Source organism: Panicum virgatum, chromosome 7N, assembly GCF_016808335.1.
Source record: "Panicum virgatum strain AP13 chromosome 7N, P.virgatum_v5, whole genome shotgun sequence".
Classification (NCBI taxonomy): Eukaryota; Viridiplantae; Streptophyta; class Magnoliopsida; order Poales; family Poaceae; genus Panicum; species Panicum virgatum.
In genome coordinates, this window is record NC_053151.1 from 26,412,112 (window position 1) to 26,431,976 (window position 19,865).

Genomic DNA, 19,865 nt, shown 5'->3' on the forward strand with positions numbered 1-19,865 from the left:
GCGTGCGATTGTGCTTTGTCACGGCTGTCACTCCATCCTGAGATGCCCCTTGTCCGTTAAACATGCAGGTTACTTTGAACATGGTACGATCCATTGCTTTGGATTCTCAAATTTAGCCTTTAGCTTTGCGAGAGAAGCATACTTTGCATGTTGTCATAACCAGAGAATATTGCCCCTCTGTTCTTGACTTGCTGTCTATATAAGAGAGCACAGTAGTGGACAATTGCTGACCCCTCTCTCAGCTATTCGTTTTGCTGATTTGCAGCCACCTGGCAGTTCTTGTTCTCTCATTTCCATGCTAAATCTATTTCTTTTAGGTTCCCAGCGAAGTGATTGATATAAAAAATTCCATCCATCCTCCACAAACTGCCCATCACCAAAAAAAAAGCATCTGATTGTTTTCCCACTAGTCTTGTTCTTTCATACCTAGAATTACACCTTTTAATCAGCACCTCTAGTAAAAAAAATCATAAATTTTATTTTTTGCTGCTTCCTTTTTATTTTAATCTGAACTTTTATGTTGTTTTATCACTTTTCTTTTACCTAATGTTGTTTTGCACCCTTTCTTTCCATAGTGATCAATTGGAAAAAGTAAAAAAAAATTGTTGTGCTTCTTCATGATTATTTATGCCTTTCTTGGTTATTGAGTCCTACAAAATATAATTGCTTTCTTCCTTCATTGAAGCAATTAATTGCATCTTCTAGCGACAAATCGATGTACCAAAAAGATTTATATGATTCCACCCCCTTCAAACTGAAACCCAGCAAAGTCAACTAGATCATATCTTGTCATCCACACAACATCAACAAAATTTTGCTGCAGGTACTACTATCATTCTTTCTTGTTTAATGATTTACTAGCACTCTAAAAATCTGAGCACTGAATGAAGTGTTTGCTTTTGGAGCAGAATTGGAGAGACAACATATATTGGCAACCTTCAACTTAAATGTTGCTTTCTTGGTGAACGACACACAAAGTTAGTACTGGAAATTTCACTGTAAACAACACCCCAAAGGCTAAACCAGAGGTAAACAAACACTAACTATAGTAATTAATATTAAATTCAACTAAATTTATACAGTAAAGTTTCAAATGACTTTGCCGTATGTCTGTAAAGCTAGCATATTTATTCATCTTTGAGGTAAGTTTTATTAAGATTAGATCAAGTCAACTTGATCTAGGAGCATGAATGCCTTGAACATTTTGTCAATCGATGAATTGGTTGGAGTTGGACATTGCCACATTATGTCAATCTGGGAGCTTGTCCCCATCAAGCCTCAAGACGGACACACAATGTTTGTGGTCATGACTAATTTGGAAACCAGGAGCCTCTTTGCTTCTATAGGTGGTAGTGACAGTATAGGTGTTGAAAAAATATTTTGTAGTATGCTTGACTCCTATCTGTTTTGTGCGCCCCAGTGAAAATTTTCTAGAACCCTGCTCATAATGGATGTTTTTGTTTCTGCTAATGTGATCACAAGTTAATAAAAACATTTGGTTTGTCACATGGAAACCATATATGTGAAAGCAATATATTTAGTCATAACTTTGATGTAAAAAACTAGATGTGATTTTTTTTATATAGGTAGGTTCAAAACATAGAGCTAACCTGTATGTTATTTTCATGCTCAAATTGAAATAAGTTAGTTCCTTATATGAATATTCCAATTCAGTGCCTTGATTTATGTTTTCAAGTTCTACCTACTACCCAAATTAACTTCCTAGGAATTAGATTGACCTGTGCCTAAAAAGATAAATAAAAAAATGAACTCCAACGAATTAGCACACATACTCCAAAAACCATAATAAAACTTGCAAATGATGCAATTTCTAAATGTTCAATTATTTATCCTTGTTTCGTGCAAAACAGCTCCGTTCAAATTACTTGTACCACTAGCAGGTTCCCTGTAAACTGAGAATTTGGGTCCAGTACTGAACATAAGTCATGTCGGCATCATCTTCGTCTGACATGTCATCGACGGAATGGTGTCATGACCTACAAGATATCATCTTTGACATGCCATTGACGGAATGGCGTCATTACATGCAAGATATCAATTTCTGGTATGTCACCTTCAAAATCTGATCTATAGAAGTTTACTGTTTTAGTTTAATTTGTAGAGACTAACTCAAACTACTGGATCGTCACATACCCCTTCCCCCCAACCCACCCTTGAAACAAACCCGACCTCCTCATCTGTTTAACAAATCCTCAAGTCATAACTCAGGACTGTTTGTGACAGTATACTATCATGCAATAAATTAAGAACTATACTGAGATAGCACCATACCACAGTTGTGAACCATCTGTGGTAGAGTTTTAACAATTTGTGATGACCTCAAGTATCACTGGAGCTTACACAAAAGGTTTTACAATAAAATGTACCAACTGTATGTGATAGCCCGGTTGGCGGTCCTTTTGGAGGGGTATTGCCGTGCTAGTTCTAGTATATATAGTACTGTACTATTATATCCTAAAAGTATGCTTCTAACTAACTAACTCCATCCAAGTACATAGAGAACAAAAGGAATTTACTCATACCTTGCCACATTAGCCACGTCGAAGATGATTTAGGAAATCTAGTTTGACCAAGTTAGGTAGGTATTTGGTTATAGGCACAACTATGGCAATACTCTTTGTCTACCAGTTTAGTCCTGTGCATCAATGACTCGGAAAATTTTGACAAGGTTTCCTTAGACTAGCCAAAATGTGACAAACAATTTTGTGAACTAACCTTAGGCAAGTTTGGTTGGAAATTACTTTCAACCTTAATCAGTATACCAACCAAACAAGCTTTAAGTTAATCCTGAAGACATGATAGCAAAAATGTTCTTTATCTTTGGAACAATTTGCAGTAACAAAGATCTGTGATCTCTTTCAACATAGATGACATCAACAAGCATAATAGGAAATACTTAAATTCTTATATTAATTTTGCTAGTCATGTCTGTAATAAGGCTGCGGATATGTGCACGAATGATAACATGAGAAGCAATCAGTGGCTCACTAAGGCACGGTTGCCACTACAAGATTGCTTGAACTCCTTGATTCCAAAGATAAAAACAAGCAATAAATATATGTACTTATATTCAGCCCCTTGAGAATTAATATGTATAAATAACCAACTTAGGCAATTTTGGAGGAGGTTCTCACCATGTCATATTCCATAGAAGACAAGGAACTGACCTTTATATCAATCTCTTTATTTTTAAAAATTCCTCTTCCCCTATCTTCCTCCATTTTTTTTCTTTTGTCCCCTTCGACCCAAGAAGAAATTAGCATACATGAAAGCTAAAAACAAGGAGCTTTGTTGGGTCATTTGCAATGAGGGGGCCATTTTTTATGGATCAAGTCACTTATTCAGGCTTCTCCTTTTCAACAGGAGCTATGCCCTGATCCTTGTTCCCCGTTTCTGTGGTTGGCTTCTATGTTCGGACCTCAGCCACCTTGGAGTTCACCAAGTCCATTGGTGTCTCAGCTATCCTAGTGTTGGCTTCAAGCTATGTGGTCATCTTCTGCTTGGCTAGAGGATGGGAAAGGGCAGGTGGCATGTTATTGTTGCCTTGGATCATGCCTAGGGTTTTGAGGTCACTATCGGAGGGTAAACTTCGGTAGCAGGAGGCTTTGGGAACCCTCTTTGAGATTTGGCTGAGGAAACTTTCGGAGCATGCCATAGAGAGAATGTGAATTGAACAAGGGAATTTAGATAGGTTCGGACTGCCCTTGGGCATAATACCCTATGCCCTACGTGTGGGAGTTTGATTTAGTTTGCCTTAGAGGGCTGGAAGATCAAAAGTGCTTGAGGTGCTTTTTCCTTTGTTCTAACTCTTCTATTTTTTCTCCTCTCCCTCCCCTTCCCTCTCCTAGTCTTGGACCTCCCATTATATAGCTGGGAAGCCCTGTACAACCGAGTGGATAGTGGGTTAGGTGCTACAGCTACCGTACTATGGAGCTTTGAGTGCACACGTCTGAGCTAACTGAACCCCAATCTTCTCCTATTAGGCCCTGCATACTTAGGCCCACGCGACGTGCCAGTCCCTACTTTCCTACAGGTGCCATGGTTGCCTAGGGGCCACCACGTTTCCCTGGTCCACCATTTCTGCGGTGGGCGGACTCTATGGGGGACTACGACCGCCTCGTCCCTTCTACCGATCCCTCCTAACAGTGGAGGGGGTCCAGCCCCCGATGGCTGTATAAAGGTAGGGGTGGGCATGCTAGGTTCTACAGCTAGCGTGGCAGCCCACACTACCACAGTCCGACTTTATGGACCGTGCCTAAATGATCACAGCTCCTCAGAGAGAGGCACATGATATGATAGGGGTGTGGGTCACACCAGACACATTTAATGCTCCCCAGGCATCATGCTTGCCTGCCCCTTGGCCCTCTTTCATTCTCAAGCGATGGAGGAGGGCTCTGGATATTTTTGGCTTGGAAGCTTGTCCTCGGTAGGATTCGCTCTGGCTGGTGGGACCATGAGAGGTAGTCAACACCGAGCCCCATCATATTGTGCATGAGTGGCTTTCCTTGGGGGCTTGAGGTTTTGTGACACCCCGGACCAGGGCTTAATAGGATTAATAGGATACTCATACCAACAAGTTGCAACTTCTTTTTCGGAAGCCAGCCTCCAAAGAACTCCGAGGTTAAGCGTGCTTGGCCCGGAGAAATTTGGGGATGGGTGACCGACCGGGATGTTTTTCCCGGGTGCGCACGAGTGATGACAAAGTGTGCAGAAAAGACTGGTGTTGGTCTATGAGGACAGTCTATGTCCTAGAAAGCAGTCAGATGTAAGCGGGCCCGGCCTCGGGGATGCGGGACGTTACAGAATGGTATCAGAGCCAACTCTCGCGGTTTCACGGGCACGTACGGGCGTAAGTGCGGAGGCATGAGCACGGCCGCGTGGGGGCGCAGATGCCACCGGCATGTGCACGGGCGCGTGGCGGGTCAGTGCACGGGCATATGGGATGTGCCGTTGGCACTGGACGCACGGACGTGGCACAGGGACCGTTGGCACTGGACGCACGGACATGGCACATGGGCTGCTGGCACTGGACGTATGGGACGTGGCCAAGAGAGGACATTCCATGCTTGGGATTGACCGACGAGGATGTCGGTCTCTTAAGGGGTGAGCATGTGACACCCCGGCCCAGGGCTTAATAGGATTAATAGGATACTCATACCAACAAGTTGCAACTTTTTTTTCGGAAGCCGGTCTCCAAAGAACTCTGAGGTTAAGCGTGCTTGGCCCGAAGAAATTTCGGGATGGGTGACCGACCGGGAAGTTCTTCCCGGGTGCGCACGAGTGAGGACAAAGTGTGCAGAAAAGACTGGTGTTGGTTTGTGAGGACAGTCTATGTCCTAGAAAGCAGCCAGATGTAAGCGGGCCCGGCCTCGGGGAGGCGGGACGCTACAGGTTTGCTCATCGCCCCACGCCTAGGAGACTGTACCTCTACATGCCTGCTAGTGCTAATGTGGCGCCGAAGCTATGCAGATCCGCACATCAGTTGGGAAACTCCATTCCCCTATCACATTTGGCTACCCTCGGGTACCATAGGACCCATGGTGTCGAACGAAGTCTTGATCCGGATGTTTCCACATTTCACTTCCTAGAAACAAAGATCCAAGTTTCTCAGGTGAGGTTGGACATTGACCTCTACACCTGGTTGTGGTAGGATCGTGGATAGAGTCGGTGCCTGGCAGAGGTGAGACAGGTGACTATTCATAGATTCACCTATGTCTTCTGTCAACTCCTAATTTGCCATGCAAGTCCTCTAAGAGTTCTCATCGGGCTTCTTGTTTGAACCCAACTAGTCAATTGAGACTCTTGTGGTGGGATCTAGTAATTCTACTATGGAGGGTTTACCCTAGGTGACGAAATGCCCACAACCAACAAGGGTGAGATCTGAATCTTCTATCCTAACCAGCTTAATCTTGGAGTATCCCTAGTACTTGAACACCAGACTCCCAAAGTAGATAGTCGGCAATGGTATGTGGAGGGTTAGGGTGTAGATGGTGGAGTCTAGCGTCATGATGACCATGGCAGCAGACTTGGCAAAGCGGTGGTTGACTTATACGGATGCCACCAGCGATTGGCAAAATTTATATTCACACACAGAATTCTCCTGCCTGACGTGCCTGTATCAATGTTTTTGGTCTGTAGATATTTGGTTCAATGAGAATCCCACATTGGATGAGGATCAATCATAAAATAACAGAGCACAAGGATTTATACTAGTTCAGCCCCCAAGATCGGGTAGCAGCCCTTCATCACGTTGGATTTGTATTATTACCTCGATTGGTACAACATGGGTGTAAAGTTATAAATATTTGTAAGATAAGGTTTCAATGATTACAACTGGGTATTTCTAGCTATTTATATTCCAGTATTATCGCCTTACAAGCAAGAGCGACATCTATCCTAGACTTCATTCTCTACAATCAGGGAATCTCCTTCCTTCATGGAACGTGTCCTACAAGGCACCCGTCTTGTTCATGTTCGGTAATCTTTAGCTACCTTTGTAGTATGGCATCGTTAAGTTCCAACCACGTGTCTATCAAGACACCTCTTGATCTTGAACTGGCTCAGATAAAAAACCTCCTTGAATATCGATTCCATTAGTCTCTTCACAACTTCGGCAACAAGAGCAAAAGACCTCTTAGAAAAACAACCTTCTTAAAGGACTATGTGGTTTCACCTTCTTAGAGCCATCCAGGATGCGGCAATATAATCTGCATCAATAACGGACTAATGACGCTTGCTCTATCAAGAAATGAACCACCGAACAATTTGAGCAAGAGATGAATACTAGGAGCTTAGGTTTGCAATACAAATAGCCAAAAGAATCTTTTACTATGGATGAAGTAGTATTTATAGGTTAGGACATTACAACTAGCCTTTACTTGTAAAACTCCCCCAAAACCTTGTAACATAAGGTCGGTTACACTGGCCATCATGGCTGCATAGTTACACTTACACCATGATCAAGAGCGATAGTCACTAACTTAGCTTTTCAATGCCCTAAATTTTGAATTCTAGGGGGTTTCATCTACACCACGGCAAGGCCCGATCACATTAGCCAGCACCCAAGCTAGGCAAAAATGTCAAGGCTGATTACAATAGCCATATTTTCTTTTTCTCAATGCTGAAACTAGTAAAGTCTGCACACAATATTAAAATAAACACCTGTTCACTCTCATAGCCTAGATTATCATATTAATTAGAAGCAAATGCTACATCATGAATGTTATGATAATCCAATAACCAAGATTAAATCATCAAATACAATAAATATAATCCATGCCAAAACAATTAATAATGAAAAAACTCAGAATCCAAAAATAAGGAAAATTAGTAGTTTGGTTTGATTTGAATTCGGAAGCAAATAGGTACATAAACAATCCATGTTAAATACAATTAATAAATAGATAAATATGGAATAAAAGCAATGAAAACCTATTATTTTGATTTTAATTTGGACTGACCCATACCTAAATAATAAAGAGCTAGTGTAAAATACACCTAATTAACTAGCAAAATTTGGATAAAAATAATAAAAAAATACTTTCCGAGTGTATTACAAAGAAAAATAACTAAATAATGAGGCAGTGTAAAATTTAGTTCATAATGATTCAAATATATCTATTATCTTTACGGTTGGCTAAACAAGGGCCTCCATGTTAAGTTTCAATGGTAGAAATTTCCACTTTCACTGAAGAAAGATCTGTACCATCTTTTTTAGGATGTAAAATTAAGTGTTTGATTATACAAAAATATGGAAAAAGAAGTGGACTACAAACCTCTATAGAATACTGGGAGCGTTCCAATAGAAGCATGGGATTCTCGATTAGATTTGTTGCCAAAGGTGAAAATAAAACTAGATGAATGGACAGATGTGAGAGGAGAAATCAATCCCTCAATAAGCGAGGGAAATGCGACTATGTGGGTCCCAAAGCACCATCCTCCTCCCCGCTACTTTGCTGCCGCTCTCACCCTCCTTTCGTGGCAGCCTCTGATCGATCCTAGAGTCTGACCTACACCGACGAGATTAACAGCACTGCCAGCGAGAGGGACGCACCGGAGAGAGATCAGAGGCAGCCAAACCGCAAGTAGCTGGTGCACTCTGCCTACGCCATCCTGGAGGTCGTCAAAGCTAGCGTGGCAGCGACGACAGCGGGAACACGACGATCGAGTTCCATGAGTAGTCTATATATTTCCTCCGCGTACAGCAGCAGCAGTGCTCCACACCAGCGAGAGGAGCCTGAAGTTGCGAACATGCGATGCCTTTGTCATTTTAGTATACGGCTTCGCGGTTGGGATTGCACCCGTGGATATGATCTTTTTTTTTGTGTACATGTGGGGGTTTGCATTTGATACGTGGTGCACAGCCAACTTGAAAAAAAGAATTTCGGTTGCATCCTGGTAAAGAGGACACCACATCATGCATCGCGTACACGAACAGTACTTGAAATGTTTGAAACTCGTATTTTCATAAGTACTTTAGATTAGCATGTGCCTGGAATCCATTTTCTTTTAAAGAATTCTTCTCTTTCCCATACCCAGTGTTAACAATAACATTTTCACTCACAACGAAAGGGCCTCTAGATAGCCGATGGCTAGAGGTTAGGCTGTCTGCACGGGTATGGGATCCCGTCCGCTATCCCTCCCTCCAGGATGGGATAGTGAAAAAATCCGCTGCTCCAGCGTCCGCTACGCGGGACGCTACCGTAGCGGACCGGCTCATGCCAAATCCAGCGGAGGGAGCGGACGTGGTGCGAGGCAGGGACGGGCGTCCGCCCGCGCGCACGGAGCTCCGCCGCCGGGGACAGGGGCGGGCGCAGCGAGCTCCACCGGGGAGGCGAGCCGCTGGATCTCCGCCGTGGCCGGCTGGCCCCGCTGCCCCGCGCCGCAGCTGCCCTGTGCCGACCCTCCGCCGCAGCCACCACATGTCGGCCCGCCTGCGCGCGTGCCCGCCGGGGTAGGGACAGGTGTGGCTGCCTACGCACACGGAGCTCCACTGTCGGGGGGCAGGGGCGGGCGCAGCGAGCTCCACTGGGGAGGCGAGCCACCGGGGAGGAGGGTGCAGAGAAAGGGGCCGAAGGGGGAGTCGGGGAGAGGGAGTGGACGGGGTGGAGAAGGGAGGAGATAGGAGAAAAAAAGAAAAGAAAAAGAAAAGGTGAGGAGAGAGGAGATGGTAGTTGGAGATGGTTGAATAAAATATAAGGTAGTTGGTATAGAGTATGAGATATAGAAGATGACGGGTGCGGGATAAATTGGTATAGAGGAGAGAATCTCGATGACCAGAATAGAATATTGCCTTTAGAGGATGAAAAGAGAGTATGACGAGTACGGACAGCTTTAGATCTATACCTGATCACGGGTCGGCTGACCCGATGAACCTGACCCAATCCGCCCGAAAAAAACCCAACCCAACCCGACCCACTCAATATGTGGGCTGGACTCCGGCCAAAATTGTCGACCCGCAACAAATTTCGGGCCGGGCACGGACCGATCTTTTGACCCAAAACTCGAAAAGCCCGACCCGACCTGAAAAGTATACATAAAAAAATATGTTTAACCCAACCGATCCGAACCCAACTCGACCACATGTCGAGGCAGGCTTGGGCCAAAAGAATCCGGCCCGGTGGGGGGTCGGGGTGAAGAAAATAATTCCAGGTTTTCTTTGACCCGACCCAACCCGACCCGACCCGGCCCGTGACTAGGTCTAGTTAGAGCACCTGAGTAGCATTCAGCAGGCCATGGTTCGACTTCCTATGGGAGTAAATTAAATAGGCCTAGAATAAAAAATTATAAAAAATAAGTTGGGGCCTCCCCTGCTGACTTCGATCAAAAACATTTTCACACCCAAATTCTTTATTGCTACCATTATCAAATGGGTTTTGCTATAGTACTCCGAAATGACTGTGGACCGTCCATTTAGATAGGTTTAGATGATTATTATCGCATATTACCTCCTAGAAGGTAATAGGAAAAAATATTTATATAAATTTTATTTTCAAAATAAAAAATAGGCAAAAATAGATCTACACGTGACATGGTAATATGATTAGTTGTACACATAACATGCATATAAATGGTAACTTGATTAGCGTTTGATAACCAAACCATGCTAAACTTTGTTTTTGAAAAAAAAACATGCTAATGTTTATCTGATCTTATGTGATGCACCGTAATGTCACAGTATGACACGGCAACACATATGTATGTTAATGTAACGATTTTTTTAGCATGTGTGTTGTGACGCTCTCATGTAAACTTTGGTCCATCACGATTTGCCTAATAATCCTCTCCGTCTTGAAAACGGAAAGCGTGTGCAAATCATGCAATAAATAATATTGATCGGCATATTGATCAGTACATATACATTGATCAAAGCAACGAAAAAAAAGCAAGCAAGGAACAGCTAAAAAGAAGGGAAATATCTAGCCTATTTTGTTGCCTTAGGTAGAGCCCAGACGGTCTGCGTGCGGTGCAAAAGTTCAAAGAACATGGACGTGCATAGCGTATCCTGTATCATATATGGTAAATCTGCAAGAGGAAATCACAAACTCAGTCCATCACTTCTTGCCTGACACATCTACTGATCTATGTAGATGTAGCTGAGAAAAAAGAAACAAAAAAATTATACTGTGATCAACGAGGAGAGAAAAAAAAGAAGCTAACGGAAAGATAGGACTGTTAGCGTGATTTAGCTAGGGAGACATGCCAGTTTTTTCCCTTTCAATTATATTTTCTCCTATACAAAATCCAGGGCTAAGATTTATTTTAGCTATTACCTCCTAAGGGGTAAGAGAAGGCAATATGGAGTACCGTAGCATGGCCCTTATTATCAAATACATTTGTTGATAAAAAAAATGCAGAACAAGGTGATTTTATATGTCCATCCCGGAGGTCGTCAAAGCGTGGCAGCGACAGCGGCAACATGACAATCGAGGCCCATGAGTAGTCTATATACTTCCTCTACGTATAGCAGTGGCAGTGTCTACATCAGCGAGAGTCTGAAGTTACGAACATGCGATGCCACCAAATCATCACGTACACGAACAGTACTTGAAATTTTTGAAATAAACTCGTATTTTCATAAGTAGTTTAGATTAGCATGTGCCTGGACTCTTTTTTTTTAAAAAAAAATCCTTCTCTTTCCCATGCCCAGTGTTAACGCTAACATTTTCACTCCCAAATTCTTTATTGTTGCCATTATCAAATACATTTGTTGATAAAAAATGCATAACAAGGTGATTTTATATGTCCATGAATATGGATGCAATAGTATCGGCATTAACCTTAATGCATCTTTACTGTCATCAGAAAGTGTGTCAAACATCGTAAGTACAAAAACTTCCTTCTAATTGATAAGAAATGAACTCTAGGACTCAACGTGAGAATGAAAATAAAAAGAAAAGAGCAAAAAAGAGAAGACGATTAACTAACTGCTAAACCTTGAGTGCAAGTTGTTTGATCAAGCACTTAACGAACTCCTTTTTATTTGTGCGGCCAGGCTGAATGGATATCTCAACAGCCCTGCGTATCATAACTTGGAAGAAAAACTTGTCCAGTATTACGTGCAGTGGAATGTTGGAGTCGGTCCCGCAGCATGTTTCACTCGAGCTATATCGAGCATCACTCGGGATGTAAGGATCAGGACACGTGGTCCCTTCGACCATGTAATAGAGGTGGACATGAAGCATGCAGCAGCAGTGCTGGGAAAGCGGTTCAACATTAATGACATGCTGCATATCAAAGTGGCAGAGCAGCTCGGGCTACTCGAACATAAATACGACATGGTAGACGACGCTGAGCTGCGGTACTATACCTACGACATGGAGAAGAAGCAGGATGACAGTGTCTCACCCCTGGAGCTAAAATCCATAGCTCTTCAAATAATGCAAAATCTGCTGACCAAGAAGTACCTGCTGGTGGTTCACAATCTCGACAGGCCAATAAAGCCCATCGTGCTTGAAGATACGACAGAGGGCTTATGGCTTCCTGCCCCTTGGTGGAAACATTCTTTCTGGATCGTATCCACCACCTCCCAAGATGTCTATGACAGGAGCAACAAGCCAGATGAGCCTCGCGTCATCGAATCCTTTGCTGGGGATGATATATTGATTCTCACACTGCATTCCCTGGAACAAGCGGCCAAGTACATCTCTGTTGCGGTTGGCCATGGAGAGGAGAAGTATTGGCATCATGTGGCAGTCCAGTGTTTTCACTACGCCACCATGCTGCTGCTTATTCCCTGCAGTTCCAATGTTGACCCGCCAAAGTGTGATGCCCAGGCTGATGTTAGCTCAGATGTGTTGATCCGCCAGTGGGCTGCTCAAGGCATCCTTCCTGTCATGAAGCCAAGTGTCCAAGAAAAAATGGGGGACACTGACGGCTACCACTGTCAGTACTATGGCGATGATATATATCAACTTGGAAATGTCATCCTCGAGGCTTTTCGGGAGTATTCGTTGCTGCAGCTGCCTTTTTCTCCTGCAACGAAAGATGATGAAGCCACAATATCTGCTGCACACTTCCTAGCATATCATAGCCTTGTTGTAGAGCCCCTCACATCCGGTGAACTCTGTGAGGGAAATCACTCTCAGTTGGAGCACATGCAGTGGATCTCACATGTGGGCGACCAAGGATGGCATGTAAGCAGAGATTGGTTGAGCCAGGGGTCCAGCGGCCCGACCACACTTATTATAAGGCATTGCTCGCAACACTCGAGGTTGTTCATGAAGCTTGAATCTGATGATTTCTTGGCCAAGCTCCCTTGTCTTCTTGTTCTTGATATTTCCTACACTCCGATAGAGTCGCTTCCTCCTTCAATCTGTTGTCTCCAAAAACTCCAATTGCTTTCCCTTAGAGGCTGCTATAACCTCAGGAGTCCATTCAGCTTCCCAGATACTGAAATTGCTCTCTGTGAAAAGAACAGCAACAAAAAGCTCAACTTGCTCTACCTCGATCTCTCCTATTCAAATATAAGCACATTCCAGTGCGACTTCTTCCATAGCATTCCTACCCTAAAAGAGCTTCTGCTTGTCAAATGCTCCAACCTTGAGGAGCTGCCACCCTCGGCTCTTGCATTGTCTAGTCTAACAAAACTCGAGATAATAGGCAACAAGAAATTCATTTCATTCTCGAGATTAACAGAGATGGCATTTGATGGGCATGGCACCCTTCATTCATTCTCATTGGTTGGTACACCACATATAAAGCGATTGTCATTGCACGGATGTAGTAAGCTAGAATCCGTGGACATTAAGGAAGTTGATGCACCCTTCATTCATTCTATCTGCTACGGCTATCAAGGAGCTACCAGACAACATCCCTAATCTGCCCCAGCTTAGGCGATTGCTTCTCAGGGGCGTTCCTTCCCTGAGACGATTCCCTTGGCATAAGCTGCATAGATTCCCAGATGTGTTTTGCTTGGATCAATGCTCATCAGATGGAACTGTTAATCATGATTGCAGTACTCCACAAGTTGCTCAGGTGTGCATAAGTGATTCCAGATTGTTTTATAGCTTCAATGATGCCACCAAGGATTTAGTAAGGGGTGGAAGAATTTTGAAATCTTTCCATGTTCAAATTACATCATGCAAGGCCATAACTAGGAAGATACAGGATGAAGAGGACATGGTGAAAACCAACAAGGTTCATGCGTCATTGGCAGCCTATGCTGATGTAAACCATCGCTATCTGACAGATGGAGTCTCGATGGTGTCAATGGATGACGTGCCTCCCTTTCGGGAGACTGAGCGTCACGTGGAGATCTCAGCAGTGGAGCGGTATCCCCATGGTCTGAAGTATCTTCTAGAAGTCACTAAATCAATTAGCATGTCAGACGATACTCACGTCTCCTACCTCAATGATCTGAGTCGTTTGAATATGCTGGAGGAATGCAAGCTCCAGCGATGTCATCGGGTGGTGCATGTCTTTAATGATCTGTTTTGGCTACGGTGGAGTCTGGAGAATGCACATGTCTCTTATCTCAAAAGTCTGACACATTTCTACAAAGAATCGTATTTTGATAATGATTTCCGTGCACTAAAGCACCTCCGGCTGGAGCATTGCCCGAGGTTGGAAGGCGTCATGCCACGTGGATCTGCGCTGCCAAGTCTCGTGACGCTCGACATCCTCTTCTGCTACAATCTCAAGGTAATTTTCTACTACAATAACAAGTGGTCTTCTAGTTTCAAGCTCCCATGTCTTCGGAGGATACACCTCCAGGAGCTGCCCCTGCTGGAGCATTTTCGCGACGACGACGCCGTCCTGGCCGCGCCTGCGTGGGAGGAGCTCCACGTCCGCGGGTGCTGGAGCTTGCGCCGCCTCCCGCGCCTCATCGACCGACGACCAGGCAAGAAGGCCGTGACGGTGAGCGGGGAGAGGGCCTGGCGGACCAAGCTCCGCTGGACGACCGGGATGACTCGCACCGCGGCAGCTACGAGCCCAGGCTTCCCCCGGCATCCGCCTCCATCCGCGAGCGCGTCATCATCAAGACCTACCTCAGGTGAAGGAACTGAGCCATGCCCAAGCCGCAAGCTCATCCAGTGACACAAGGTATGTGATATGATTTTCAGTCAGCATTAGCTTGTCGTATCATGTACTAGCATTATCCACCAAATCAGCTTCCAACGTTATTGATTAGATTTGTCAATTCCACAGACCACAGCATCCTCTCCGCCCCACTCCAGAGTTTCACCATGCCCGCCCGTCCGCGTGTGAAACTTGGTGTGTCTGTTTTAATTTGTTCGTCCAAAGTTTCTCCAGTTTCCAAATAAGAGGTTTGGTTTGTCTGCTGGCTGCTTCATCGTCCGGCCGGCGCATCCAAGCAGTGTGACAGCAGCTCAACCAGATTGCAGTGTTTGATGCTTCAACATGTGTTTTCTAGTGTTGTGTGTGCTTGCTGCGATCAGTTCGTGCAGTGACATCGATTTGCTTGCCCGTGTGAAACTTGGTGTGTCTGTTTTAATTTGTTCGTTCTCATTCCTAATCAGTGGATTATGAATTGGTATGTAACTGAATTATATTACTACTTGTGTGCGTTTGCTGCAGTACGTGTTGTTGAACTTGCTGTTATTATTTGATTATATATATATGGATTGAATTGGTATGTAACTGACGAGTCTGCTTTGTGTGAAATCAATAAAGTTTGTTTAATTTAATTAATTTGCTGCGTGTTGCTTCATCTAGTACTGGATGTTTGCTTCGTGGGCTCATCAGCACGGCAGCTAATATAATCTGCTAGCTATATATAAAAAAATGCACATGTCTCTCATCTCAAAAATCTGGCGCATTTCTACAAACAAGTTGGAAGGCTTATTTATCACGACCGAGATTTCCGTGCACTGAAGCACCTCCGGCTGGAGCATTGCCCGAGGTTGGAAGGCGTCATGCCACGTGGATCTGTGCTGCCAAGTCTCGGGATGCTCGACATCCTCTTCTGCTACAATCTCAAGGCAATTTTTGAGGAATGTGGAGTACTCTATCCTGCTTGTGATCAGTGAATTGTCAACCGTGCGGTGTGATCGTGCGCTTGGTCTTTGGTTGCAGGTATACAGGCGTCAAGTATCGACGGAGAGCTGCCGTGGAGGTGCTGTGGCCGATGGACCGTGCGGTGGACGGCGGTGAAGGGCAGCCGGGACCGGAGCTCGTGACGGGCGGCAGTTGTGGCGTCCACTCCTGGATCAAGGGCGCAAGCAGCGACGGATGGCGGGTTTCTTGGTTTGCGCCACAAAACCAAGGAGGCGGATGGCGGTTGAAGACGCCAAGTCGTGGAGGCACGGTCGTCGGTCTCAGGACTGATGGAGGCTACGGGCGTCGACAGCGTCTAGGGCCTCGCTGTGGGCGAGGAGGTGACGGGCGTCGGGCGGCGTCTAGGGCCGTCAGAAGGCCGAGGCAGGAACGGCGTCTAGGGCCACGGCTTGGAGGCAGGAATCTTCCCGCGCGTGGAGTTTTGGCGGTTTTCTCAAAACCGGCCACCTACCCGGGTTTAGCGGACCCTCCAAAACCGCGAACCGGATCTTCATCGACATGACGTCATCGCGGAGAAGACTTCAATTCGAAGAAAGAAACTCCGCCGTCGGATGAGATCTTGTATATATTTCCGGTTTAGCCCCTACGGGCGTTTAGTCTCTAGTTTAAGTCGAAGGGTATTTTGGACCCCTACGTGGGCACCTTAAATACCCCCTCATCCCTCTCTTCTCTCCTGGCACCTTGCCAGAACAACACCACCTCTCCCTTGAGCCTGGCGCCACCTCTCTCTCCCTGTCTCCCTGCTCCACCTCTCCTCTCTGCGCCACCTCTCTCTCCCTGTCTCCCTGCTCCACCTCTCCTCTCTAGGGATTAGAGGTATGGATTCTTGAGGTTTTTGTACTGAGATTGATCGGGAAAGGAGGCCCTTCCCTCCTTGTGCCCTTCGGGGTTTTGAATTCATCTCGTTCTTGTTCATCTTGTGCCTCATTTGACTGAATTTCGATTTTCTTTTGTCGATTCATGAGCATGAGTTAATGGCTTGATTCTTGATGATTTCGTGACTCTTTGTAGTGATTCAAAACCATCTAGCCTAGTGCTATACTCTCCGGAATCACGAGTCCCCCCGAATCAAAGTTGTTGCGTTCTTGAGAAAACCCTAATCTTGCTCGGAATTTTTTCGATTCCTCCCAAACCATGTAGTGATTCGTCGATTTCTTCCGTGGTCATGTTCACAAGTCCTTTGTGATCGTGTCTACGAATTTTGGTTAGATTTGGACTTGATTTGATCCTTCGATCATCGAGTTTTTGGGCGAGGCGCGGACTGGAAAATCGTTTCTGGACTCGAACAAAGTTTTTACCTATCACCGGTTAAACCGATGCTTGTGGTCATGTTGCGTCGGTTCAACCGGTGAGTAGGCTGTTCTGTGTTAGGGTTTTGGCATTTTGACTCGTTGCACCGAGCTTAGAAATTGTTGAGCGTTGGTTCAACCGGAGCTTAGTGCGACTCGGTTTGCTTGTTCTCTGGACAATTGCACCGATGCAAATGTTTTGATTTCTTCGGTTTAACCGGTGCGTTGAATTTCAATTTTGTGATCTCTCTGGACTACTGAACCGGCGATTGGTTTTGATTTTGCCGGATCATCCGGTGTGCTAACACCGGTTGAATCGACGCAGTTCAAACACATGCATCGGATCAACCGGTGCTCTATACCTTGCTGTTTCTCACGCTGCTTTTCGGTGTTTGCTTCCGCGTTGGATCTTGTTTGTTCCTAGGGCTTTCTTGTGTTAGTATAGCTCCTCCATAGCTACTCCACACTGTACCTAGGACTCTAGGGTTGGGCGTGTACTTCGGGACTAAGCCGATCATTCTGTTTGCAAGAAATTTTAATCGGCTCCCATTCACCCCCTCTCTGGTCGCCCTTTTGGTCCCTCAATTGGTATCAGAGCTTGGTTGAGGTTTTCAGTACCTTAACCGGTTCGAAAATCACATGGCGACCATGGCGAGTCTTGGTAAGATTCCAGTGTTTTCCGGCGAGGACTATGCTTATTGGAAGGTTCGCATGCGTGCCTTCTTGCAAAGTATGGGAGCCGAGGTTTGGGATATCACCAAGAACCAGGCGTACGAGGTGCTTGCCGTTCGGACCAGTCCTCTTCAGGTGTCCGAGCATGAGGCGAACGCTAAGGCTGTCAATGCCTTGTTCGCTAGCGTTTCTCGTGCGGAGTTCTCACTCGTCCAGGGTTTTCAGGAAGCCCACAAAGTCTGGACGTGTCTTGAGAACTACCTCGAGGGCACACCTCAGGTGAAGGCTAGACTATTCGAGATTCACCAGCGTGAATATGAGAACTTCACATAGGGGCCGGGTGAGAGCATTGGCGACATGTTCAGTCGGTTTCAATCGATTGTAAACAAAGTCAGTACGAACAGATCTGCTGATAAGGCTCTCAAGTTGCTCTACGCACTTGACCGCTCTGTGTGGGATCTCAAGGTGAATACAATCATCGAGTCTGCAGGCTATGAGACTCTGACCGTGAATGAGCTTTTCAGCAAGCTCAAGGCCACGGAGGTGGATAACCAGACACGAACCAAGCTCAATGGTGCCCCTCCTTCCAAGAGCATCGCTCTTGCGACTGGCCCAGGTGGATCGAGCTCTAACGCTAATTCTACTCTTGGCTTTTCTCTTGCCTCTTTGCCTTCTGTTACAGATGAGAAGCTAGAGACGCTGGGCAACGACGACTTGTGCCTCCTCATCAACAAGTTCCAGCGTGTCTACCACAACAGGCAGAGGAAGAAGAACCCCGGGTGCTACCACTGTGGCGATCTGAACCACTTCATCGCTGATTGCCCCAAGAAGTCCGGTGGTGGCCAGAACAACAACTTCGACTACTACCGCCACCGCGACCGCGACGTGGGAGGCTCCAACAAGGAGCGTCGGTGCCACAAGCACCGCAGTCATGACCGGGGAGGGCGCTTCGACAAGGAGTCGCTAAAGAAGCGTTTCCAGTACAAGGCCAAGAAGCGGGAGAAGGCTTTCCTGGCGCAGCTCAGCGACCTCGACAAGAGCTCCGACACCGACCGCTCTTCTTCACCGACCTCCGACGACGATGACACGAAGAAGAAGAAGCGGGACAAGAATGCCACCGGCTTCATCGGCCTTTGCTTGGTGGCTGGTCGGCGCAAGGGTTTCTGCACCATGGCGGGTGAGGCCAATGGTGCTCGTGCGTCTCCAAGTGGACATGCTACAACGACGCACGACGGCTCTTCTCCTGGACCCGAGAGTAATTCAGAGGTAAACTCCACTATTGACCTGCTTGATACTGAGGTTAGGGAGTTGTACACCGCTCTCGACAACCAGAAGAGGCTGCTTAAGGAAGCAGCTAGAGAGCGTAGAAAGCTTAGGGCTGAGCTGGCTTGCGCTAGAGAGAAATCTAGTGAGGATGAGTGCGCTGGCTGCATATCTCACATGAATGATCTTGTTGCTCTCCGTGCCAAGCATGATGAGAACGTTGCGAACTTGGATGTTGCCAAGACTTCGCTTGCTGACGTGTCTCATGAGCTAGCTAAGGACAGGCATGAGCTTGAACTGGCTAAGGACGCTCCCATCGTTAGTGATGTGCTTGAATGCGATGAGTGTCCCATTTTTAAGTCTGATCTAACTTCTTTGCAGTCTAAGTTTGCCACTGTTGTTTGTGAGCTAGAGGAGCTTAGATCTAGACCTATTCTGCTTGGTGCCTATAAGCTTTGTCCCACGCTTAGGTCGGAGCTAGATGAGAAGAACGCCTTGATTAAGTCTTTAGGAAAGACTAAGGTCGGGGAGTCTAGCCCACCTATTGATTGTCATGTTTGCCCTGGTTTGATTTCTGATTTGGATAATCTTGCGGTAGAGAAAGCCAACTTGGACAATGAGAATACCTATCTTTGGGCGATTCTGAGTTGGGTTTCTAGCCATGAGCCGCAGTTGGGCATGATGATCAAGCAGTTTAAGCGTGGTGATGGTTTTGGGGTCGGTTACACATACACGAAGTCAGAGTTTGACAAGCTGTATGGTAAGATCGGTAAGGCTGCTGGAGTTTCAAGTGCTTTAAACACTGCTAGCACGAGCACACAGCCTTCGCTTGTTGACCCCGTGGATGGTGTGCTGAAAGAACCACAAAAAGCACCCCCACAGAAGCAGGTTTGGGTTCCAAAGCCCAATGAGCTAAGGAATCCCCTCGATACGCTCCCTGCTGCCACAGCCCAGGTTGCCCTGAAGAAGGGGGCTGCTCCTCCTCGTCCGTAGGCGTGGCCTCCACCTCCCAAGAGAGAGGTGAGGTACCACTGTGAGTTCTGTGACAGAGATGGTCACTTGGAGGAGTTTTGCTTCAGGAGGAAGCGGGCTGTGAGGCGT

The 19,865-nt window shown here is 45.9% G+C and overlaps 3 protein-coding genes across 4 annotated transcripts in view; all 3 read left to right on the forward strand.

Moving 5' to 3' along the window:
* The first annotated feature begins 245 nt into the window (after positions 1 to 245).
* The window catches only part of LOC120683349, a 199,433-nt gene continuing 179,813 nt past the window's right edge, over positions 246 to 19,865 (forward strand). For both annotated transcript variants that reach the window (XR_005678777.1, XM_039965425.1), the window contains exons 1-2: positions 246 to 823; positions 909 to 1,028. The gene's annotated coding sequence lies outside the window, so the exon portion shown is untranslated. The remainder of the gene's footprint in view (positions 824 to 908; positions 1,029 to 19,865) is intronic.
* Positions 11,697 to 14,559, forward strand: LOC120681082. The gene is made up of 2 exons (XM_039962626.1): positions 11,697 to 13,202; positions 13,318 to 14,559. Exons 1-2 carry the CDS (start codon positions 11,697 to 11,699, stop codon positions 14,557 to 14,559), a joined length of 2,748 nt encoding a protein of 915 aa, XP_039818560.1.
* Positions 13,302 to 15,123, forward strand: LOC120683350. The gene is made up of 2 exons (XM_039965428.1): positions 13,302 to 14,565; positions 14,671 to 15,123. The coding sequence occupies exon 1, from the start codon at positions 13,642 to 13,644 to the stop codon at positions 14,557 to 14,559; it is 918 nt and encodes a 305-aa protein (XP_039821362.1). The 5' UTR covers positions 13,302 to 13,641; the 3' UTR covers positions 14,560 to 14,565; positions 14,671 to 15,123.

Excerpts from the sequence above, each read along its gene's own strand:
- LOC120681082 (XM_039962626.1), top strand. The coding sequence starts at position 11,697 with ATGAAGCATGCAGCAGCAGTGCTGGGAAAGCGGTTCAACATTAATGAC. Across the intron at positions 13,203-13,317 it reads CCCTTCATTCATTCTCATTG|GAGCTACCAGACAACATCCC; the intron begins GTTGGTACACCA and ends ACGGCTATCAAG.
- LOC120683350 (XM_039965428.1), top strand. The coding sequence starts at position 13,642 with ATGGTGAAAACCAACAAGGTTCATGCGTCATTGGCAGCCTATGCTGAT.